The sequence below is a fragment of the Leptodactylus fuscus genome, chromosome 2, assembly GCF_031893055.1.
Source record: "Leptodactylus fuscus isolate aLepFus1 chromosome 2, aLepFus1.hap2, whole genome shotgun sequence".
NCBI lineage: Eukaryota > Metazoa > Chordata > Amphibia > Anura > Leptodactylidae > Leptodactylus > Leptodactylus fuscus.
This window is the reverse complement of record NC_134266.1, coordinates 10,721,702-10,746,333: the sequence shown is the minus strand read 5'-3', so window position 1 is coordinate 10,746,333 and position 24,632 is coordinate 10,721,702. Positions and strand designations below refer to the sequence as shown.

The 24,632-nt window shown below is 43.8% G+C and overlaps 1 protein-coding gene across 1 annotated transcript; it reads right to left on the bottom strand.

Annotated features, from left to right (window-relative positions):
• Positions 1–1,359: 1,359 nt before the first annotated feature.
• On the bottom strand, positions 1,360–24,275 carry PDXK (pyridoxal kinase). The gene is made up of 11 exons (XM_075263406.1): positions 24,107–24,275; positions 22,483–22,537; positions 20,626–20,730; positions 20,396–20,479; positions 20,127–20,173; positions 19,272–19,357; positions 18,733–18,778; positions 18,540–18,651; positions 18,233–18,369; positions 5,380–5,446; positions 1,360–5,255 (listed from the first exon to the last, which is right to left on the bottom strand). The coding sequence occupies exons 1-11, from the start codon at positions 24,203–24,205 to the stop codon at positions 5,143–5,145; spliced, it is 951 nt and encodes a 316-aa protein (XP_075119507.1). The 5' UTR covers positions 24,206–24,275; the 3' UTR covers positions 1,360–5,142.
• Positions 24,276–24,632: the final 357 nt, after the last annotated feature.

The following is a 24,632-nucleotide window of genomic DNA, read 5'->3' as shown; positions in this document are numbered from 1 at the left end:
ATGGCTGTTGCAAACACCAAAATATTTAGAACAAAAAATGATTAAGATTAATAGGGGTGCCCAAACTTTTTCATAGGACTGTAGATTATTGGCAATGAAAGGGTTACTTCTCCTGTCTGTGTAAGCAGCAGCAGTTTCCCCCTCACGCTTATGATAGTATCTCTATTGATTTTTTAGCACTAATCTGCCTGTGTAAGTTCATCATGATTCTCTAGGTTCTCCTAGTTCTGTATCTGTTGAAATTCTTATGACTTTTTCTGATCTGTGCCATAGCCTATGATGCAGTGAGATGGATCACAGATCTGTCTGCATGTCCAGCATTACAGTACAAGTGTAGAAGCTTTTATAGTGTCTGACCAGGAATTACAGAGCAAACACTTAGCAGCGGCCTATTATGTTCGTCTGAAATGAGTCGCCATTTGTTCTGTTTCGTGAAAAATTAAACAATTATCCAACATGGAGAACCCAGAAGTCTTTGTGATGTTCCCTGAGCACTGGTTGTGTCATCAGTAGGGTTGAGCCGATCTTGAGATTTCAAGATCGATTTTAATATCCGATTTGCGATCATTTTCCAGCCGATCTCGATCGTGAAATTGCTCGATCGCCGATTGGAATCTGATCTTTTCCGATCCTGATCCTCAACCCTAGTCAATGCTTCTCTATGGGAAAAGTCACTTTTAGGGTTGAGCCGATCTTGAGACAACCTCCGATCTCGATGGAAAAGATCGGGTCGGAATTCCGATCGCGAAATTTACTGGATCGCCGATCGGAATCTGATCCCGATCGCTCAACCCTAGTCATCAGCCTTCCCTGGTTCTCACTTCCGTCTTCTTTACACATATCACACAAGCGGTGCCCAGGGACCATCACAAAGACTTCCAGGTGCTTCCTGCTGGATAAATACCATATCAATAAAAGCAGATTAATTCAAAAACGGCTGGGAGGATTCATGGACAAAGGATATGCCTGGAATAGCCTTTCTAAAGACTATGCAAATATAGGCTTCGTTAAAAATCACTATCGCCAATGACAGATCGCCTTTAAGTCATGTCTCCAAGCCATAAGATTATCGACAACCCCCATGTGATCTTCTGGACTTAACCTGTAGCTCAAAACTTACCATCAGTAGCGCTAGAAGAAACTTCAATGTGGCCGTCGAGTCTCCACGTGACTGTGATTCAGCATTGGTGTTATAGAATTACCTCAAACTCACATTAGTAAGGCCTCATTCACACATCTGTAACCGTATCAATCACAAACAGCCCACAATCTTGCTCAGTTCCGGGTTGTGTGCGCTCTCCATCATAGAGTCTATATATGTTATATTGGTGTAATAAGATCAAGCTGCAGATAATAGTGTGTGGCAGTTTATTGAACCATGGTGGCCATATTGGATGTCATACAGACGATTCTCTGAAGAGCACAGATCACATACAAGATACAGACAGTTTGTTCAGATTTCGTTCAGGTATAGCACGGTTAGAACAGGAGGGCTGGGGCAGCTGTAAGGGTTAAATCGAAGGCACATTAAAAAACAATCCAGACAGCGAGAATGAGACACAGTGATGTTATTTTGGAGAATAGGTGGGGCCGTATACGGAAAAGGTGAGGGTGAGCGGCTTATGATGGATGTTATGAAACCTTGTGCTTATTGTGGTGACTACAAGACTGGAGACCTGGACAGCTGTGGTGGAGAGGGAAGAGCAAGGACCATGTCAGCCTGGAGCACTACATGGAACACAGTATGGCGCAACATGGGGTCACCAGAGATGATATGTACGGGAAGATGTCACCAGAGATGATATGTACGGGGAAGATGTCAACAGAGATGATATGTACGGGGAAGGGGTCACCAGAGATGATATGTACGAAGAAGGGGTTAGCAAAGTTGATATGTACGGGAAGATGTCAACAGAGATGATTTGTACGGAGAAGGGGTCAACAGAGATGATATGTACGGGGAAGGGGTCACCAGAGATGATATGTACGGGGAAGGGGTCACCAGAGATGATATGTCTGGGGTAGGGGTCACCAGAGATGATATGTACGGGGAAGGGGTCACCAGAGATGATATGTCTGGGGTAGGGGTCACCAGAGATGATATGTACGGGGAAGGGGTCACCAGACATGATATGTACGGGGAAGGGGGTCACCAGAGATGATATGTCTGGGGTAGGGGTCACCAGAGATGATATGTACGGGGAAGGGGTCACCAGACATGATATGTACAGGGAAGATGTCACCAGAGATGATATGTCCGGGGAAGAGGTCACCAGAGATGATACGTCCGGGGAAGATGTCACCAGAGATGATATGTACAGGGAAGGGGGTCACCAGAGATGATATGTACGTGGAAGGGCGGTGGGTTTACCAGAGGTTATATGTATGGGGAAGGTTTTGGAGGCTACTGGATATGATATGTACAGGGTATGGTGGTGGGGGAGGGCTGTAAATCATGAAAGATATTTATAGGGAAGAGTGGGGGAGGTCACCAAACAAAGGGAATGGTGGGGGGTCTCCAAGTGGTGCCTGAAAGTTTGTAAACCCTTCAGAATTTTTGAGTCCTGAAAGTAGATAAAGAGAAGCAAGTCACAGGAACGAGTCAGAAATATTAGACCTGGTAATGGATAGAAGAAAATGATCCAGGTTCGAAGGTTTGTGAACCTTTAGGATTAGCAGAAAATGCAAAGTTTTTCTTTTTTTCAATCAATGGGATGACAACCAAGTTTGATCGGGCGAACAGTGATCTATCAAAGTCTGATCTTCACAACACATTTGTGCAGTGCATCATGGCCTGAACATAAGATTCCTGAGGACCTCAGGAGGAGAACTGCTGAAACTCAACAGGGTGAAGAAAGTCATAAAACCATCTCTAAAGAGTCCGGACTAAACCAATCCACAGTCCCATTGTGTAGAAATGGATAAAGTTCAAGACCTGCTCCAGGAGTGTCAAAGCTCCCATGTATTCTATATGAGGTTACCTGCATTCTATAGGAGGTCACCTGCATTCTAGGTTTCTGTATGATTCTGGGGATAGAAAATTTGTTTTATTTACATATTAACCCTTAAAAATCTAAAGCTTTGCAAAAAAACAAACAACTTGTAACTTTTTTGAGATGCATGGAGCGTCTTTTTTTGTAGGGCCAGGTGTACAATTTCAGGGAACGTCTACATCACTTTTTATTAAAATGTTTATCAAAGGAAAAAAAAAAAGCAGTTTGGCACTTTTGATTTTTTTTTTCTGGCTACGCTGTTCACCTATGGGAAAAATAAAAAATAATTTTTATAGATTTCTAGAACAGGCCGTTTCGGACACAGGGATACCTAATGTGTAGATACTTCATAGTTTGTTTTCACTTTTATATGTATTCTAGGGAAAGGAGGGGGGGCGGTTTGAATTAATTCTTTATTTTTTATTTATTTTTTTTTACTTTTTTTTTTTTAATTTCACTTATTAGACCCCCTAGGGGTACTGATCCTCACAGGGTCTGAGCACTAATGCAGTGCATTACAAAATATCAGGATTTCTATGACAGGCTGCGTAAAGCTAGCTGTCACGACTGCGAAACTCTGGCCCCAGATCACGTTCCGAGGGCTAGCGTTCTCCAACAAAATGGCGCCTTGGTCAAAACTTTGACTGAGGCCCGGGGGCCTTAATGCCCACGGTCATTGTATAATACAGCAGAGATTTGGCGGCCATGGTGTCCGCTCACATGGTAAGTCAGTCCAATGTGTGCTCTATTCAGAGGTTCCCACTGAAAAATTTGCTGAAAGTCGTTGGTTGGATAATTGAGTGGTTTTCTTATAGGCTGGAAGATCCAGAAAAAAAAAGTCAGTCTGTAAGTTGTGGGGTGGAGTTTTCTCGAAGTGAAGGTCTGGAGAGGTATCACTGTTGATCTTGGTTTAAATGAGAAGCAGCGGAAGAAACAAAAACCTACATTTGGCATAAAAAGCTCATCCCACACGTGACACCCGGCGCTGGTACCATCATGATAGAGGCCGGATCTGCTGCATCTGGACCAAGACATCTGTTCCTCAGCTGGATCTCAAGAGAACATCTGTCGTACATCAAGACAATGACCAGAAGGACACTAGCTACTCTACCACAGAAGGGTTGTAAAGTTTTGGGGTAGCCAACAACCAACACAGCAGCGTTGTGGTCAGTAGTTCATGGGCGGAAACCCACCAACGTAACAGAGTTGAAGCCATTTTATATGAAGGAATGGGCTGAAATCCCTCCAAGCTGATGTCCATCTATTATCGTACAAGAGGTCATACCAGATACTGACAGTAAAGGGGTCACATACTTTTACTATTCACAGATATGTCATACTGAATAATTTTGCAGAAATATAGAAAATTCCAAAGAATTCACAGACTTTCAAGCACCCCTAGATAACAGGGAAGGGGTCATCAAAGATGATAAGTACAAGGAAGACAACGGTGAGGCACCATGAGACAGAAGAGATGGACATCTGGCAGAAGATAGTGCCCCAGGGCACGGAGGTGATTGACAGTGCTGGAGTTACACATACGTTCCAGTCTGCAGAGTGGCTCCACGACAGACAATCCCAAATAAAGCCTCATACAGGTGAACAGACAGCACAATACAGACAGGCGTAGCGTGGAGGTCTCCAGGTCAGCATCGCTGCAGTCTCCTCTATAGCGCCCTCACAAGGGTCAGCCATAGAGGTGTCTGCTGCCAGGAGTCATCTAGAACACAATTAGCATTTTATTATCTATGTGCAGTTAAAATCACAACCAACATGTTCTGACAGATGAAAACATCCTGCATCGCAACGCACAGATTAGACCCTGATCATCCACAAATCAGACCCCCCAGAACGCAAGAGCGCCAGGATGGGAAAGAAAATCATGAGAGCAGGAGACCCCTGCAGGAGGGGGTAGGATTGTCAGGATGGACTCTGGCTTCTTGCAAGTTGCTGGTGAGCATTTGGCACATAGGAAGGATGGCCTCATGAAGCTGCAGAGGGCTCGGAGAGCCTGGAGGTTGCCCCTTCCTGACATAGGTAGAGCTTCTCTTGGTCCAGGGGCTGCTCTCTTGTGCTGGGGCCTAGGGTCTCACTGTGGGTTAGGACTGGAGTCTCTACATTGGTCCCAAGGTTTCTTGATAGCCAAGCTTTACAGCACAGTGGCTCGAATGATCAGCTCCGGGTTCTCAATGTCCTTTCTGCTCTGCACCATTCGGAGTTCCAGCTGAGCATATGATGGTCTCAGCCCAGGACCCGCCAGAGCTGCAATGAGACAACAATCAAAACTGCTCCCCCCACATCTCACCTTAGGCATTCATGAATAGACCTCTGCCCACGATGTAGCCCCTTCCACCCCCTGCACACACAGACGACTGCTGAGACTCACTGCGTGCACTGGTGATCGTTCTCTGTAGTACAAGCTGCATCGCAGAAACTGTCTTCTCACACGCCAGCTGCAAACACAGTAATAAGGAGCAGGGAAAGTCAGTGGATGACAATAAGAGATGTACTAAATATGTACACATCTGCCTAATATTGTGTCTGCCCCCTCACCATCAAAGCCTGAACCCCACTAGATCTCTGCAGGTATCCGGTGGTATCTGACCCCGCTAGATCTCTGCAGGTATCCTGTGGTATCTGACCCCGCTAGACCTCTGCAGGTATCCTGTGGTATCTGACCCCGCTAGATCTCTGCAGGTATCCTGTGGTATCTGACCCCGCTAGATCTCTGCAGGTATCCTGTGGCATCTGACCCCGCTAGATCTCTCCAGGTATCCTGTGGCATCTATACTAGAAAAATACTTCACAGCCCTAGGTGTTGTTTTACGTGGACCCAAAGTGTACGCAGGAAAAATTATTCCATATACTGGCACTGTTGCACGAACAACCTGAAACCCTGCCGGTGCAGGTATCTATCCAACAGTCCCAAGGAAAAAAGGTATGAATTCAGCATTCAGTCCAGTATGATATTTAAAAACTGTATTACTTTAATAGGCCATCTTAAAAAATTTGAACATATACAGAAACCAGTGAAAAAATAGAAAAACTGACACAGCACTTACATGACAATGGTTACACGAAAAAACAAAAGCCGCCTACGCGTTTCAGGGCCCAAGCCCCTTCCTCATGGCGAAGTGAAAACTGAATGACCTGTGTGGCTATTTATACCTCTCTGAGGTTGGTTGTTAATTATTTTATATTTGCTGCAGTTGTGCAGCAGCCTAGCCACCTTATTCACTACAGCATAATACCACTTTTACAAAAGCAAAAAACATACATTTAACCTTCTACCATTAATACCAATGTGTGTTACAACATAAAACATAAAATAATACATTTAAAATGTGTACCATTTGATTTGTACGTTATTTACTCATTGTATTACATGTCCTTTCTACCTTACTGGTGCGATTACGGAAACTCCTTATACAAACTCCTACGGGCGTATGTTCCTAAATGCTACCTACGGTTCACCATCATCTACCGTTATTGAAGCACTTAGGTTACCTTACTATTTTAGAAATCCCTATTGTCATAGAAGCAATCGCTTTATAGAGATAAAAAAACTATAACTTACTGTGTGTGGTCCCGCATGGTGTGTATGGTTACTATGGTAGCACGTTTGACGTCTGTCATGTGATGTGCTATTCCACGTATAGTACATATTTGCATTTGTTACGAAAGCACCATACATGGAACAGGTTCATTCATTGAAAACAATGTTTGGATACACGGGCTATCTACTTCTAAGAGGTAAGTACAATCACATTATATATATCCGTGAGTAAAAATATATTTAATCACGGCTGCATTCAACTACTTTATGGTATAATCTCAGCTATTTCATCTTTTTTGAAGGAAAAAACTTCACAACCAACTCTACTTATTATTAATTTTACTGATAGAAATATGTTAAATCAGTCTTGTAATTTAACCCCACTGGAAATCTTGTTCCCAATTCTAATATCCAGTGGAATTCCCTTTTCAATAGCCTCCTTTTCCAATCTCCCCCTCTTGCTGGTTTTGCCACTCGTTCTATTGCCCAAAATTGAAATGTTTGGAGGGATCCCTGATGTTGTTGGCTAAAGTGTTTAGATGCACCTGAGATGCTTCCTGTGCTAGTTCTGGTAGCATCTGCTATGTGCTCCGCTATTCTAACTTTTAACATCCGAGTAGTGCATCCTACATAGTACATGTCACATGCACTGCACCATATTATGTATACCACATGATCTGATTTGCAATTCAAAAAACTTCGTATTTGATATCCTTTCTGGGAAATTTTATTGACAAAAGAATTTGTTTTTTTAGCATATTTACATGACTGACATCGCTGTATTCCACATTTGTGGAAACCATTATATGACAGCCATGTTTCCTTATTTTCCGATGTTATTTTTGGAAGATTACTTGGAGAGAGGATGTCTGATAAAGACCTTCCCCTTCTAGATACAAATTTACATCCCTCATTTAAAATTTCTGTTAGGATATCATCCTGGTGAAGTATAGGTAAGTATTTACGTATTATGTTTGTGATTTGTTTATAGTTGTTATTATAATTTGTACAGAAATACATGCCCTTGTGACTCTCCTTGTTGTTATGCTTGTTGTTTTTGGTACTGTCCCTAAGGAGTACAGATCTTTCTTTGTTTGCCATGTGATTTTTTGCTCTATCGAGAGACCAGGTAGGATACCCTCGTTTTCTTAATCTTCCTATTGTATTGTTCATCTCTTTTTCACACGTAACACCATTGGAACATGACCTCTTCACTCTCACCATTTCACCCATAGGGATTGCCTTTATTGTATGAGAGGGATGATTACTAGTGGCATGCAAGACTGTATTGCCATCCTGTGGTTTTCTATAGAGGCTGCTCTCTACCCTGTTACTCTCACCATTGCCTTCCAAACTGATGTCCAAATAATCAACCTTTTTCCCATGAATACTATATGTAAATTTTAAATTCATATGATTTTCATTTATATATTGTATGAATGCTGGCACGACCGCTATATCCCCCGACCACACCAGGAGAAGATCATCTATATAGCGGCCGTACCAGCATATATTAGACGAGAATACATTTGTTTCCGTATAAATGAACAACTCCTCCCACCATGACATATAGATGTTTGCCAATGATGGGGAAAAGCGGGCCCCCATCGGGGCTCCGCATATTTGTAAGTAAAATTGGTCATCAAAGCTGAAGTAATTGTGAGTTAATAAGTACTGTGTCACCATAATAATGTACTCACACAATTCCTCTGAATATTCCGAATATTTATAGAGGTGATGAGATAAAGCAGTAATAGCCAGACCATGTGGTATACACGAATACAGACTACAAACGTCACATGTTAGCCATGTATAATTATTTTGCCATTGGAAGTTCTCAAACTGTTTCAAAACACTTTTGGAATCCCTCAAAAATCCCGGTGCTCTAGATGCTAATGGTTGTAGTAATTCATCCAACCATGAGCAGATGTTTTCATTCAATGATTTCACACCGGATATAATAGGACGTAAGGGTGGAGGTAATATCCCTTTATGTGTTTTCGGCACCCCATAGAACACTGGTACTATAGGGTTATCTGGTATTAAGAATTTACTCTGCTTTTCCAAAATTATGCCTGTATTAACTCCTTCCTCTACTAGATCTGTTAGTTTGGATTTAAAGATAATTGTGGGATCCACCTCCAATCTCTTATATGTTGTGGTGTCCTGTAGGATTTTATGTATTTCTGCCACATAATCTTCCCTATTTAGAACCACCACCTTGCCTCCTTTGTCCGCCCTGCGTATTACCACAGTTTTGTTATTGGCTAGATGTTTCAACGCCACTCGTTCCCTAGATGTTAAATTATCCTTGAAGCGGACCTGCGTTTGTTGATTAGATAGACGTTTAAGATCCCTTTCCACCAAACTTTGAAACGCATCTAGACTAGGTACCCGGGATTTAATTGGGTAGAAGTAAGGGTTTTTATTCTCTATTGCCGTAGTATGTACCTGTCGTGTATTCTCTACATTTTCTAGTTGTTGTAAATTAATCACACTCAGCTGTTCCTTGAACATCAAATTTACATATTCATTTTTATAATTTGGTGTGCTTAATATATCATTAGTGTTACTATCCTTAGTTTCACTATTATCAAAAAAATGGCGTTTTACTGTTAATGACCGCACAAATTTATTGACGTCCAAAAGAGTATCTGTCAAGTTGAAACTTTGAGCTGGTACAAAATTAAGTCCTTTTTCCAGGAGGGATATCATTTCTTTAGACAGAGGAGAAGAAGATAGATTGAGTACAGCCTCATTGGTCAACTTTTCCTCCCCTTCTGGAACCAATGGTAATCGCTGTGCTGCATTGCCAGATCCTGTTATTCCCTCATTCTGCGGGTAAAATATCTTGGCTTCCTTGTTATGTTTTTTGTGTTTTCTTCCCCCTCTATGTTTCCTTTTTTCGTTGTATGTTGTTTGTCGTTTTTTTGCTGTTGAGATGTTTTGTCCTCCAAAAAATCCGACTCTGACGAACTAAACGATACCCTTCTGGAGTTAAAAGAAGTATTTGATGAGTTTCCTGAACGGTTGAATCTTTGTCGTTTTTTCAAAATAGATCTGGGAGTGGATGTTGACGCATGAGTGGAATTCCTCCAGTTGTATACTTGGTTGGTTTCATAATCCACCTTATCTCTATTAAACTTCTTCTGTTTGGTGTTAGTAATATTTTCCTCCAATTGTTGTATCTTTATTTGTAGTTTTGCAAAGCTTTCCGTATAAGTAGCTGTATGTTCATATTTTACCAAATCCATTTTGATTTGTTTAAGTTCCTCTTTGTAATTATCCAGTTTGATTTCTTCTTCCGTAACTATAAGTGACATTAGTTCTAATGAACATTTAGTGAGTACTTGTTCCCACTTAGTGCAGAAGTTCTCATTGAAAATAGTGGTGGGAAACTTCTTTATGCGAAGTCCTCTTGGGATCATTGATTTATCTATATATTTTTTCAAAGTATTAAAGTCCCACCACGTTCTTACTTCCGCTGCCCAAGTGTTGTTTAATTTCCGTAATAACTCTTTGCATTCTCCATTATCTCCATTTGTACTCTTAACTTGGTTAAACATATCATCAAGTTTTTTCGTTCTCACATCCTCCATAGTGTGGGAGTCCATATTTGCGTTAGTCCAAAAATCACCAAAAGGGGAAATTACTTTCTTATAATGTATTATATACTCGTATTAACGTACTCCAATGTAAACAAAAAATCAGAAAATTGAAAAAATGTAAAATATATTTACTTAATCCTTTTAGTGCTGGTCTACTGGTTTCTTTAACACATGGGCCACTATGATGCTATTTTATTGGAATTGTTCATATTCTTAGCATACAATTGCATGTATGAGCAGAAACACCCTCCTTCAGGCACGTGAAAAAACCGGATACCATAAATACTAGAAAAATACTTCACAGCCCTAGGTGTTGTTTTACGTGGACCCAAAGTGTACGCAGGAAAAATTATTCCATATACTGGCACTGTTGCACGAACAACCTGAAACCCTGCCGGTGCAGGTATCTATCCAACAGTCCCAAGGAAAAAAGGTATGAATTCAGCATTCAGTCCAGTATGATATTTAAAAACTGTATTACTTTAATAGGCCATCTTAAAAAATTTGAACATATACAGAAACCAGTGAAAAAATAGAAAAACTGACACAGCACTTACATGACAATGGTTACACGAAAAAACAAAAGCCGCCTACGCGTTTCAGGGCCCAAGCCCCTTCCTCATGGCGAAGTGAAAACTGAATGACCTGTGTGGCTATTTATACCTCTCTGAGGTTGGTTGTTAATTATTTTATATTTGCTGCAGTTGTGCAGCAGCCTAGCCACCTTATTCACTACAGCATAATACCACTTTTACAAAAGCAAAAAACATACATTTAACCTTCTACCATTAATACCAATGTGTGTTACAACATAAAACATAAAATAATACATTTAAAATGTGTACCATTTGATTTGTACGTTATTTACTCATTGTATTACATGTCCTTTCTACCTTACTGGTGCGATTACGGAAACTCCTTATACAAACTCCTACGGGCGTATGTTCCTAAATGCTACCTACGGTTCACCATCATCTACCGTTATTGAAGCACTTAGGTTACCTTACTATTTTAGAAATCCCTATTGTCATAGAAGCAATCGCTTTATAGAGATAAAAAAACTATAACTTACTGTGTGTGGTCCCGCATGGTGTGTATGGTTACTATGGTAGCACGTTTGACGTCTGTCATGTGATGTGCTATTCCACGTATAGTACATATTTGCATTTGTTACGAAAGCACCATACATGGAACAGGTTCATTCATTGAAAACAATGTTTGGATACACGGGCTATCTACTTCTAAGAGGTAAGTACAATCACATTATATATATCCGTGAGTAAAAATATTTTTACTCACGGATATATATAATGTGATTGTACTTACCTCTTAGAAGTAGATAGCCCGTGTATCCAAACATTGTTTTCAATGAATGAACCTGTTCCATGTATGGTGCTTTCGTAACAAATGCAAATATGTACTATACGTGGAATAGCACATCACATGACAGACGTCAAACGTGCTACCATAGTAACCATACACACCATGCGGGACCACACACAGTAAGTTATAGTTTTTTTATCTCTATAAAGCGATTGCTTCTATGACAATAGGGATTTCTAAAATAGTAAGGTAACCTAAGTGCTTCAATAACGGTAGATGATGGTGAACCGTAGGTAGCATTTAGGAACATACGCCCGTAGGAGTTTGTATAAGGAGTTTCCGTAATCGCACCAGTAAGGTAGAAAGGACATGTAATACAATGAGTAAATAACGTACAAATCAAATGGTACACATTTTAAATGTATTATTTTATGTTTTATGTTGTAACACACATTGGTATTAATGGTAGAAGGTTAAATGTATGTTTTTTGCTTTTGTAAAAGTGGTATTATGCTGTAGTGAATAAGGTGGCTAGGCTGCTGCACAACTGCAGCAAATATAAAATAATTAACAACCAACCTCAGAGAGGTATAAATAGCCACACAGGTCATTCAGTTTTCACTTCGCCATGAGGAAGGGGCTTGGGCCCTGAAACGCGTAGGCGGCTTTTGTTTTTTCGTGTAACCATTGTCATGTAAGTGCTGTGTCAGTTTTTCTATTTTTTCACTGGTTTCTGTATATGTTCAAATTTTTTAAGATGGCCTATTAAAGTAATACAGTTTTTAAATATCATACTGGACTGAATGCTGAATTCATACCTTTTTTCCTTGGGACTGTTGGATAGATACCTGCACCGGCAGGGTTTCAGGTTGTTCGTGCAACAGTGCCAGTATATGGAATAATTTTTCCTGCGTACACTTTGGGTCCACGTAAAACAACACCTAGGGCTGTGAAGTATTTTTCTAGTATTTATGGTATCCGGTTTTTTCACGTGCCTGAAGGAGGGTGTTTCTGCTCATACATGCAATTGTATGCTAAGAATATGAACAATTCCAATAAAATAGCATCATAGTGGCCCATGTGTTAAAGAAACCAGTAGACCAGCACTAAAAGGATTAAGTAAATATATTTTACATTTTTTCAATTTTCTGATTTTTTGTTTACATTGGAGTACGTTAATACGAGTATATAATACATTATAAGAAAGTAATTTCCCCTTTTGGTGATTTTTGGACTAACGCAAATATGGACTCCCACACTATGGAGGATGTGAGAACGAAAAAACTTGATGATATGTTTAACCAAGTTAAGAGTACAAATGGAGATAATGGAGAATGCAAAGAGTTATTACGGAAATTAAACAACACTTGGGCAGCGGAAGTAAGAACGTGGTGGGACTTTAATACTTTGAAAAAATATATAGATAAATCAATGATCCCAAGAGGACTTCGCATAAAGAAGTTTCCCACCACTATTTTCAATGAGAACTTCTGCACTAAGTGGGAACAAGTACTCACTAAATGTTCATTAGAACTAATGTCACTTATAGTTACGGAAGAAGAAATCAAACTGGATAATTACAAAGAGGAACTTAAACAAATCAAAATGGATTTGGTAAAATATGAACATACAGCTACTTATACGGAAAGCTTTGCAAAACTACAAATAAAGATACAACAATTGGAGGAAAATATTACTAACACCAAACAGAAGAAGTTTAATAGAGATAAGGTGGATTATGAAACCAACCAAGTATACAACTGGAGGAATTCCACTCATGCGTCAACATCCACTCCCAGATCTATTTTGAAAAAACGACAAAGATTCAACCGTTCAGGAAACTCATCAAATACTTCTTTTAACTCCAGAAGGGTATCGTTTAGTTCGTCAGAGTCGGATTTTTTGGAGGACAAAACATCTCAACAGCAAAAAAACGACAAACAACATACAACGAAAAAAGGAAACATAGAGGGGGAAGAAAACACAAAAAACATAACAAGGAAGCCAAGATATTTTACCCGCAGAATGAGGGAATAACAGGATCTGGCAATGCAGCACAGCGATTACCATTGGTTCCAGAAGGGGAGGAAAAGTTGACCAATGAGGCTGTACTCAATCTATCTTCTTCTCCTCTGTCTAAAGAAATGATATCCCTCCTGGAAAAAGGACTTAATTTTGTACCAGCTCAAAGTTTTAACTTGACAGATACTCTTTTGGACGTCAATAAATTTGTGCGGTCATTAACAGTAAAACGCCATTTTTTTGATAATAGTGAAACTAAGGATAGTAACACTAATGATATATTAAGCACACCAAATTATAAAAATGAATATGTAAATTTGATGTTCAAGGAACAGCTGAGTGTGATTAATTTACAACAACTAGAAAATGTAGAGAATACACGACAGGTACATACTACGGCAATAGAGAATAAAAACCCTTACTTCTACCCAATTAAATCCCGGGTACCTAGTCTAGATGCGTTTCAAAGTTTGGTGGAAAGGGATCTTAAACGTCTATCTAATCAACAAACGCAGGTCCGCTTCAAGGATAATTTAACATCTAGGGAACGAGTGGCGTTGAAACATCTAGCCAATAACAAAACTGTGGTAATACGCAGGGCGGACAAAGGAGGCAAGGTGGTGGTTCTAAATAGGGAAGATTATGTGGCAGAAATACATAAAATCCTACAGGACACCACAACATATAAGAGATTGGAGGTGGATCCCACAATTATCTTTAAATCCAAACTAACAGATCTAGTAGAGGAAGGAGTTAATACAGGCATAATTTTGGAAAAGCAGAGTAAATTCTTAATACCAGATAACCCTATAGTACCAGTGTTCTATGGGGTGCCGAAAACACATAAAGGGATATTACCTCCACCCTTACGTCCTATTATATCCGGTGTGAAATCATTGAATGAAAACATCTGCTCATGGTTGGATGAATTACTACAACCATTAGCATCTAGAGCACCGGGATTTTTGAGGGATTCCAAAAGTGTTTTGAAACAGTTTGAGAACTTCCAATGGCAAAATAATTATACATGGCTAACATGTGACGTTTGTAGTCTGTATTCGTGTATACCACATGGTCTGGCTATTACTGCTTTATCTCATCACCTCTATAAATATTCGGAATATTCAGAGGAATTGTGTGAGTACATTATTATGGTGACACAGTACTTATTAACTCACAATTACTTCAGCTTTGATGACCAATTTTACTTACAAATATGCGGAGCCCCGATGGGGGCCCGCTTTTCCCCATCATTGGCAAACATCTATATGTCATGGTGGGAGGAGTTGTTCATTTATACGGAAACAAATGTATTCTCGTCTAATATATGCTGGTACGGCCGCTATATAGATGATCTTCTCCTGGTGTGGTCGGGGGATATAGCGGTCGTGCCAGCATTCATACAATATATAAATGAAAATCATATGAATTTAAAATTTACATATAGTATTCATGGGAAAAAGGTTGATTATTTGGACATCAGTTTGGAAGGCAATGGTGAGAGTAACAGGGTAGAGAGCAGCCTCTATAGAAAACCACAGGATGGCAATACAGTCTTGCATGCCACTAGTAATCATCCCTCTCATACAATAAAGGCAATCCCTATGGGTGAAATGGTGAGAGTGAAGAGGTCATGTTCCAATGGTGTTACGTGTGAAAAAGAGATGAACAATACAATAGGAAGATTAAGAAAACGAGGGTATCCTACCTGGTCTCTCGATAGAGCAAAAAATCACATGGCAAACAAAGAAAGATCTGTACTCCTTAGGGACAGTACCAAAAACAACAAGCATAACAACAAGGAGAGTCACAAGGGCATGTATTTCTGTACAAATTATAATAACAACTATAAACAAATCACAAACATAATACGTAAATACTTACCTATACTTCACCAGGATGATATCCTAACAGAAATTTTAAATGAGGGATGTAAATTTGTATCTAGAAGGGGAAGGTCTTTATCAGACATCCTCTCTCCAAGTAATCTTCCAAAAATAACATCGGAAAATAAGGAAACATGGCTGTCATATAATGGTTTCCACAAATGTGGAATACAGCGATGTCAGTCATGTAAATATGCTAAAAAAACAAATTCTTTTGTCAATAAAATTTCCCAGAAAGGATATCAAATACGAAGTTTTTTGAATTGCAAATCAGATCATGTGGTATACATAATATGGTGCAGTGCATGTGACATGTACTATGTAGGATGCACTACTCGGATGTTAAAAGTTAGAATAGCGGAGCACATAGCAGATGCTACCAGAACTAGCACAGGAAGCATCTCAGGTGCATCTAAACACTTTAGCCAACAACATCAGGGATCCCTCCAAACATTTCAATTTTGGGCAATAGAACGAGTGGCAAAACCAGCAAGAGGGGGAGATTGGAAAAGGAGGCTATTGAAAAGGGAATTCCACTGGATATTAGAATTGGGAACAAGATTTCCAGTGGGGTTAAATTACAAGACTGATTTAACATATTTCTATCAGTAAAATTAATAATAAGTAGAGTTGGTTGTGAAGTTTTTTCCTTCAAAAAAGATGAAATAGCTGAGATTATACCATAAAGTAGTTGAATGCAGCCGTGATTAAATATATTTTTACTCACGGATATATATAATGTGATTGTACTTACCTCTTAGAAGTAGATAGCCCGTGTATCCAAACATTGTTTTCAATGAATGAACCTGTTCCATGTATGGTGCTTTCGTAACAAATGCAAATATGTACTATACGTGGAATAGCACATCACATGACAGACGTCAAACGTGCTACCATAGTAACCATACACACCATGCGGGACCACACACAGTAAGTTATAGTTTTTTTATCTCTATAAAGCGATTGCTTCTATGACAATAGGGATTTCTAAAATAGTAAGGTAACCTAAGTGCTTCAATAACGGTAGATGATGGTGAACCGTAGGTAGCATTTAGGAACATACGCCCGTAGGAGTTTGTATAAGGAGTTTCCGTAATCGCACCAGTAAGGTAGAAAGGACATGTAATACAATGAGTAAATAACGTACAAATCAAATGGTACACATTTTAAATGTATTATTTTATGTTTTATGTTGTAACACACATTGGTATTAATGGTAGAAGGTTAAATGTATGTTTTTTGCTTTTGTAAAAGTGGTATTATGCTGTAGTGAATAAGGTGGCTAGGCTGCTGCACAACTGCAGCAAATATAAAATAATTAACAACCAACCTCAGAGAGGTATAAATAGCCACACAGGTCATTCAGTTTTCACTTCGCCATGAGGAAGGGGCTTGGGCCCTGAAACGCGTAGGCGGCTTTTGTTTTTTCGTGTAACCATTGTCATGTAAGTGCTGTGTCAGTTTTTCTATTTTTTCACTGGTTTCTGTATATGTTCAAATTTTTTAAGATGGCCTATTAAAGTAATACAGTTTTTAAATATCATACTGGACTGAATGCTGAATTCATACCTTTTTTCCTTGATCCTGTGGCATCTGACCCCGCTAGATCTCTGCAGGTATCCTGTGGTATCTGACCCCGCTAGATCTCTGCAGGTATCCTGTGGTATCTGACCCCGCTAGATCTCTGCAGGTATCCTGTGGCATCTGACCCCGCTAGATCTCTGCAGGTATCCTGTGGCATCTGACCCCGCTAGATCTCTGCAGGTATCCTGTGGTATCTGACCCCGCTAGATCTCTGCAGGTATCCTGTGGCATCTGACCCCGCTAGATCTCTCCAGGTATCCTGTGGCATCTGACCCCGCTAGATCTCTGCAGGTATCCTGTGGCATATGACCCTGCTAGATCTCTGCAGGTATCCTGTGGCATCTGACCCTACTAGATCTCTGCAGGTATCCTGTGGTATCTGACCCTGCTAGATCTCTGCAGGTATCCTGTGGCATCTGACCCTGCTAGATCTCTGCAGGTATCCTGTGGCATCTGACCCCGCTAGATCTCTGCAGGTATCCTGTGGCATCTGACCCCGCTAGATCTCTGCAGGTATCCTGTGGCATCTGACCCCGCTAGATCTCTCCAGGTATCCTGTGGCATCTGACCCTGCTAGATCTCTGCAGGTATCCTGTGGCATCTGACCCTACTAGATCTCTGCAGGTATCCTGTGGTATCTGACCCTGCTAGATCTCTGCAGGTATCCTGTGGTATCTGACCCTGCTAGATCTCTGCAGGTATCCTGTGGTATCTGACCCTGCTAGATCTCTGCAGGTATCCTGTGGTATCTGACCCCACTAGTTCTCTGCAGGTATACAGTGGCATTTGGTATAGTACACAGAACCACACCTACCTAGGAAGGTCAGCAGTACCAGTGTAATATATAAAAGGTATTGGAATACAGAACACATCAATACAAAATATTGCACCAACGTAACAATACACAACAGCCTGGATATCCTTAATCGAGAACCATAGCAATAATTCCCACCATAGAACATTTGGTGTCAGAAGTGGGATTGTGTAACTGCTTTCCAAGCCAAATATATCTTGGCAAAAGGGTAAGCAGTAGTGACATTGTCTGATTCTAGAGAATGGCTCCCATGGCAGGGGCAGCCGTTGCCCTTCCGCCAAGTAATATCTACCAGATTGGTTTTCGGCAGTCATAGAGGCTGGGCTGAGAAACAATTTCCCCTATTAATGGTTAGGGAACATTTTGGAGAAAGGTTTTAGGGTCACCTGTAAAGAGCTGCAGATGCTAAGCTTACAGTCTCCATGTGCTGCAGTCACACAACGTACCTTAAAATTGTTGGGGTGATGGTGAGTCCAGGCCAATAGCATGGCAGCAAATAGGTCTCCAGTGCCGACAAATACTGCATCAACCCGGGGAAGCTCCAAGCAGATCCTCAGTGTCTGTGTCTGCCCATCCGCCGCAACTGCAGAGATGACAGGACAGGACTTATCAATGTGAGACAACACAAAGGAGACTCACCATGTACATCTATGTTCTCAGGAACCCCCTTAATGTTAGGATGTGGACAACTAGTTATGCTTGCCGCTGACTAGTTACCACCGATGTAGTGTCAAGTCGCACCGCATCCTTTACCTCGTCTCTGGCTCCCCAGTGTAATGAGATATTCTGAGCCCTGGGATGCCGGAAGATCTGAGCTGGTGATGACCACTGTGTTTGGTCCCAAGGAATGTAACATGTCCATGACCTGAGAGATGGGAAACATGGGAGTCAGTCACGACACAAGGCTCGCTGACATTGTAGCTTCTGATGGTCTCTCTCTGCTCACCTGTACTGCATCCTGCTGAGTGTGGATCTTTCGTCCTGTCAACAACCTGGGGAACGGAGGCCAATGTTAGCAGCAAGAAACACAAAGCTTCATTGGACTGGGGCACCCCCGGCCCCCATCAGTAAGATATACTCTGTGTATAGAACAAGGGGCCCCCAAGCACCCAGGGAACAGGAGGACTTCCTCTGTCTTTTGCATGACGCAGATCTATGATCACCAGACGAGTTTGTTATCAGTCTCTTATATTTGATGGCCTCTAAATAGCATTCTAGACAAAACCTTCTTTATGTAGATTTATGGAAAGGATCATATTGTTTGAGCTGTGAACAGTAGTGGGCATGCCCTGCGACCTGCACACAAGTCACTGTGGAAGGAGGGAGGGAGGTGAGAAGTGTCCATCATCTACAGTCTTTTATAGGAAAGTGTAGTGGGCATACCCTGGGCCGTACACCATCATTTCTAGCGCAAGTATAGACAGAACCATGTTGGACTATTGGTAAGTATGTCCCACTGTATCCAGATTATAGAGGTGAACTTACTCAGCCTCAAACTGGTTTGGAGTGATGATATCAGCAACAGGGACCACTAGATCTTTATAGACGGGAAGGAGCTCCTCCGGAACGTACTAAAGGGAGAAGAAAGAAGAGAGGTGGGAGGCGGTGCGAGGGTGCAGAGGGAGGAGGGCCGGATGTGAGGGTGCAGAGGGAGGAGGGCCGGATGTGAGGGTGTAGAGGGAGGAGGGCCGGATGCGAGGGTGCAGACACACAGCAGAGAGGGCCGGATGCGATGGTGCAGAGGGAGGAGGGAGAGGGCCGGATGTGAGGGCGCAGACACACAGCGGAGAGGGCCGGATGCGAGGGCGCAGACACACAGCAGAGAGGGCCGGATGCGATGGTGCAGAGGGAGGAGGGAGAGGGCCAGATGTGAGGGCGCAGACACACAGCGGAGAGGGCTGGATGCGAGGGTGCAGAGGGAGGAGGGAGAGGGCCGGATGTGAGGGCGCAGACACACAGCGGAGAGGGCTGGATGCGAGGGTGCAGAGGGAGGAGGGAGAGGGCCGGATGTGAGGGCGCAGACACACAGCGGAGAGGGCCGGATGCGAGGGCGCAGAGGGAGGAGGGAGAGGGCCAGATGTGAGGGCGCAGACACACAGCGGAGAGGGCTGGATGCGAGGGTGCAGAGGGAGGAGGGAGAGGGCCGGATGTGAGGGCGCAGACACACAGCGGAGAGGGCCGGATGCGAGGGCGCAGACACACAGCAGAGAGGGCCGGATGTGAGGGCGCAGACACATACAAGACAGGGTGCAGTGGGAGGAATTCCCACAAATTAGGGAATGTTCTCACAAACAACTAGATAAGGAGGAAATCACGCAAGGTAATAACAAAATATCTTACCATTGATCCTTCCCCGTTCCATTTATCTCCCAAGACAGGATCGCAGACTGAGGGGGAAACAAAGTTAGAGCTTAACCCTTTAACCCCTGTAATATCACAGACTATACTATATATACAAGGCATGAGATCCGCACACTTTATACTACAGTTATTCATCTATTACTACTGACAACCAGCTGTATATATCCTGTCTGAGACGTTGTCACAGCCCCGCCCTCGAATAGAATAGAATATACCCCAGCACCACCCCCTCTTTCCGACTATTGTACCATAAACCAGCCGTGGGTTCTGGCGCTTCAGTTCCTGGACAATATCCACCACCCGCGCCAGGAAGGAGGAGTCCCGGGTATAACCTGCAGGCAGACACGGAGAAGTGATGAAACCGGAGAGAGATAGCATACATCACACACAGAGCACGGCAGAGAGGGACGGTCACATGACACACACAGAGGGATGGTGACATGAGGTGTCCGGTGGGGTGCACACATGACATGGTCACCTGTAAGGACATAGTCATACTGAGTGACCCCATTCAGCTTCAGCCCCTCGTAGACCTCCTGCAGCTCCTCCGCGTTTAGTACCTGCCCCTTCCAGTGCGCATACCCTTAAATGGAGAAGAGAATGTCCGTGAGACAAAGAAGAAACTGCTACCCAAGGTCCAAAGACCCCCACCACCTTAAGACCTCAAGACCTCCAGAAAGTGCAGCAAACCCCCACAAGGACCAGGGAACCCCCATCATCATGAGGACCAGTGACCCTCCAGAAGATCCAGAGATGCCCCCACACCACTAGGACCAGAGACCCACCAGAAGGTGCTGTGAATGCCCCACAAAGTCCAACACCCCCCCCCCCCCCTCATCACCACCAGGAACAAAAACCCTCCAGAACATCTAGAGACCTCATCACCACATGAATCAGAGAATTCCACCAACACAAAGACCAGAAGGTTCAGAGATCCCTGCCACTACAAGGACCAGATACCCTCTAGAAGGACTAGATACCCTCTAGAACAGGGGTCTCAAACTTGCGGCCCAAGGGACAATAGCTCCCAACCATCCCGTATTTAGCGGGAAAGTCCTGCCTTTTTTTTATGTAGATTGTGAGTCCCATATAGGGATCACAATGAACATTTTTCCCCTATCAGTATGTCTTTGTAGAATCCACACACACACAGGGAGAACATACAAACTCCTTGCAGATGTCGTTCCTGGCAGGATTCAAATCCAGGACTCCAGCGCTGCAAGACTGCAGTGCTAACCACTGAGCCACCGTGTTGCCCCAGTCCCGCTTTTATACTTAGCTCCCGCTATGTTCCTTTAGTGTTGTACTTAACAAACTTTCCTCCGATCACCGATCACTCCCCCCCCCCCCGCTCTTCTAACACCGATAAAAGTCGATGGGTGATCGGTGGAAAGCTTGTACTACTGTATACTGAAGGACCTGTGTGTGATGTCAGATGTCACGTGACTAGGGAAGTGTGTCTTAGTGTGAAGGGATGTGCCGTCTAAAGGTACTGAGAGGGGAGGGGAATGTGAGATTCAGGATGGAGAGTGTGTGTCTGTCTCTGTGTGTGTGTGTGTCATTGTGTCTCTCAGTAACCTAGGGGCAGAGATGGAAGGGGAACGTAATACTGGGGGCAGAGATGGAGGAGGGGACATGAAACTGGGGGCAGATGGAGGGCGGACATGAAACTGGGCAGATGAAGGGAAAACATGAAACTGTGGGCAGATGAAGGGACGACATGAACCTGGGGGCAGATGGAGGGGGGAACATAAAATGGGGTAGATGAAGGGGGGGGGGGACTTAAACTGTGGGAGTAGCTATAGGGGGACCTGTCTGCCTCTAGTTGCCCCCAGTTTAATGTCACCGTCCAGCTACCCCTACGGTTTAATGTCTGCTTCCAGCTGCCCGAGTTTAATGTCCCCCTCTAGTTTAAACTGGGGCACCAGGAGAGGGACCTAATTCTGTGGGACAGTTGGAAGGGAACATTATAATGTGGGGACATATAGTGTACGGGTGACTGTAGGAGGATTATACTGTGTACTGGCACATGAAAAATGAATGAGAATGGGCGGAGTCAACATAAAAGTGGGTGGAGCTAAATTTGCTGCGGCGCGCATAGCTTGTGGAAAACCTGATGTGGCTCAGCCTCACCCAGACTCTACCTCCAGCAGCCCCCGGGGTAATTGAGTTTGAGACCCCTGCTCTAGAAGGTCCAGAGACACCACCACCACAAGGACCAGAGACCCACAACACAAGGTCCAGAGATCCCCATCACCACCACTACATGGACCAGAGCCCCATCACCACCACTACATGGACCAGAGCCCCAGCACCACCAACATAGAGCACTCACCTGTGTGGTTGGAGAACTGCACTGAATTAATGGTGTCCACCTCAAACCCCAAGACCTGCAGGAAAAGAGAGGCAATGTCAGAAAAGAGAGAAAGAGCGAGAAGGGGAGAGAGAGCGAGAAGGAGAGCGAGAAGGGGAGAGAGCGAGAAGGAGAGAGAGAGAGCGAAAAGGAGAGAGAGAGAGCGAGGAGAGAGAGAGAGAGAGAGAGCGAGAAGGAGAGAGAGAGAGCGAGGAGAGAGAGAGAGAGAGCGAGAAGGAGAGAGAGAGAGCGAGAAGGAGAGAGAGAGAGCGAGAAGGAGAGAGAGAGAGAGAGAGAGCGAGAAGGAGAGAGAGAGAGCGAGGAGAGAGAGAGAGAGAGCGAGAAGGAGAGAGAGAGCGAGAAGGGGAGAGAGAGCGAGAAGGGGAGAGAGAGCGAGAAGGGGAGAGAGAGCGAGAAGGGGAGAGAGAGCGAGAAGGGGAGAGAGAGCGAGAAGGGGAGAGAGAGCGAGAAGGGGAGAGAGAGCGAGAAGGGGAGAGAGAGCGAGAAGGGGAGAGAGAGCGAGAAGGGGAGAGAGAGCGAGAAGGGGAGAGAGAGCGAGAAGGGGAGAGAGAGCGAGAAGGGGAGAGAGAGCGAGAAGAAGAGAGAGAGAGAGAGAGAGCGAGAAGGGTCTAAAATTCCAGCAGAGCCTTGTAAGAAACTCATTGCTGGTTACCAGAAGCGGTTGTGCGCAGTTATTGTGTCTAAAGGTTGTGCTACCAAGTATTAGGCTGAGGGCGCCAATACTTCTGTCCGCACCATTTTTGGAGTTTTGTGTAAAATGATCAATGATGTGACTTTTTTTTCATTCTCTTTTGTGTTTTTTCATTGCAAGCAAAATAAATGAAGATATTACCAAAGAGTTTGTGCTTGTAATCATTATCTGGGGGACACCGAGGATTATCTGACAGAACTGCAGGGGGGCCAATACTTTTGGCCAACACTGCATAAGAGGGGTATAGGAGGGGGTGCAGGTATAGAAGGGGTATAGGAGGGGGTGTGGGTAAGAGAGGGGTATAGGAGGGGGTGCGGGTAAGAGAGGGGTATAGGAGGGGGTGCGGGTAAGAGAGGGGTATAGGAGGGGGTGCAGGTATATGAGGGGTATAGGAGGGGGTGCAGATATTGCCCCTATGCCAGCGCCACCCCATCCTCTTGCCCTTATGCCAGCGCCACCCACCCCCTCCTCTTGCCCTTATGCCAGCGCCAACCACCCCCTCCTCTTGCCCTTATGCCAGCGCCACCCACCCCCTCCTCTTGCCCTTATGCCAGCGCCAACCACCCCCTCCTCTTGCCCTTATGCCAGCGCCAACCACCCCCTCCTCTTGCCCCTATGCCAGCGCCACCCCCTCCTCTTGCCCCTATTCCACTTGATTTCATTTATCTGGACATCCAAAATATATGACAAAAACATAAAAAATAAAATGTCACCGCCTGACCAGGAATAGACAGTAGTGATCCCTCCAGCAGTCTCCTGCCCATCACACCCCACAAATAATAATCCCCTGCACCCCCTTATATACCCCGTCAGTCTCCACCTATATACCCGTCTCCCCCTGCCTCTATATACCGCTGTCAGCCCCTATATATCCCCCATATAACCCCCCGGTACCTGTAGCGGGAATGAGGCCGCCTTGTTCCCCACATATCCCCGGACTACATGACTCTGGATGGAGAGGACACGACACTCTCCGCCCGCGGGCTCCTCCATGACCTGACACCGTCTACAGCCAGCACTGACGGAGAAGGACAGGCACAACCGGGACAGCTATGGAGGAGGGCCCGGGGAGGAGACGGAGGCCCCGGGGGAGGAGGAGGAGAAGGACGGCCCCCCGGAGACCGTATCGGCGTGTGACCGACAGACATCCCTGTGCTGGGGGGATGTAGACGCCCTCCTATACCTGCACCCCCTCCTATACCTGCACCCCCTCCTATACCTGCACCCCCTCCAATTCCTGCACCCCCTCCTATACTCCTCCAATACCTGCACCCCCTGCTATACCTGCACCCCCTCCAATATCTGCACCCCCTCCTATACCTGCACCCCCTCCTATACCCCTCCAATTCCTGCACCCCCTCCTATACCCCTCCAATTCCTGCACCCCCTCCTATACTCCTCCAATACCTGCACCCCCTGC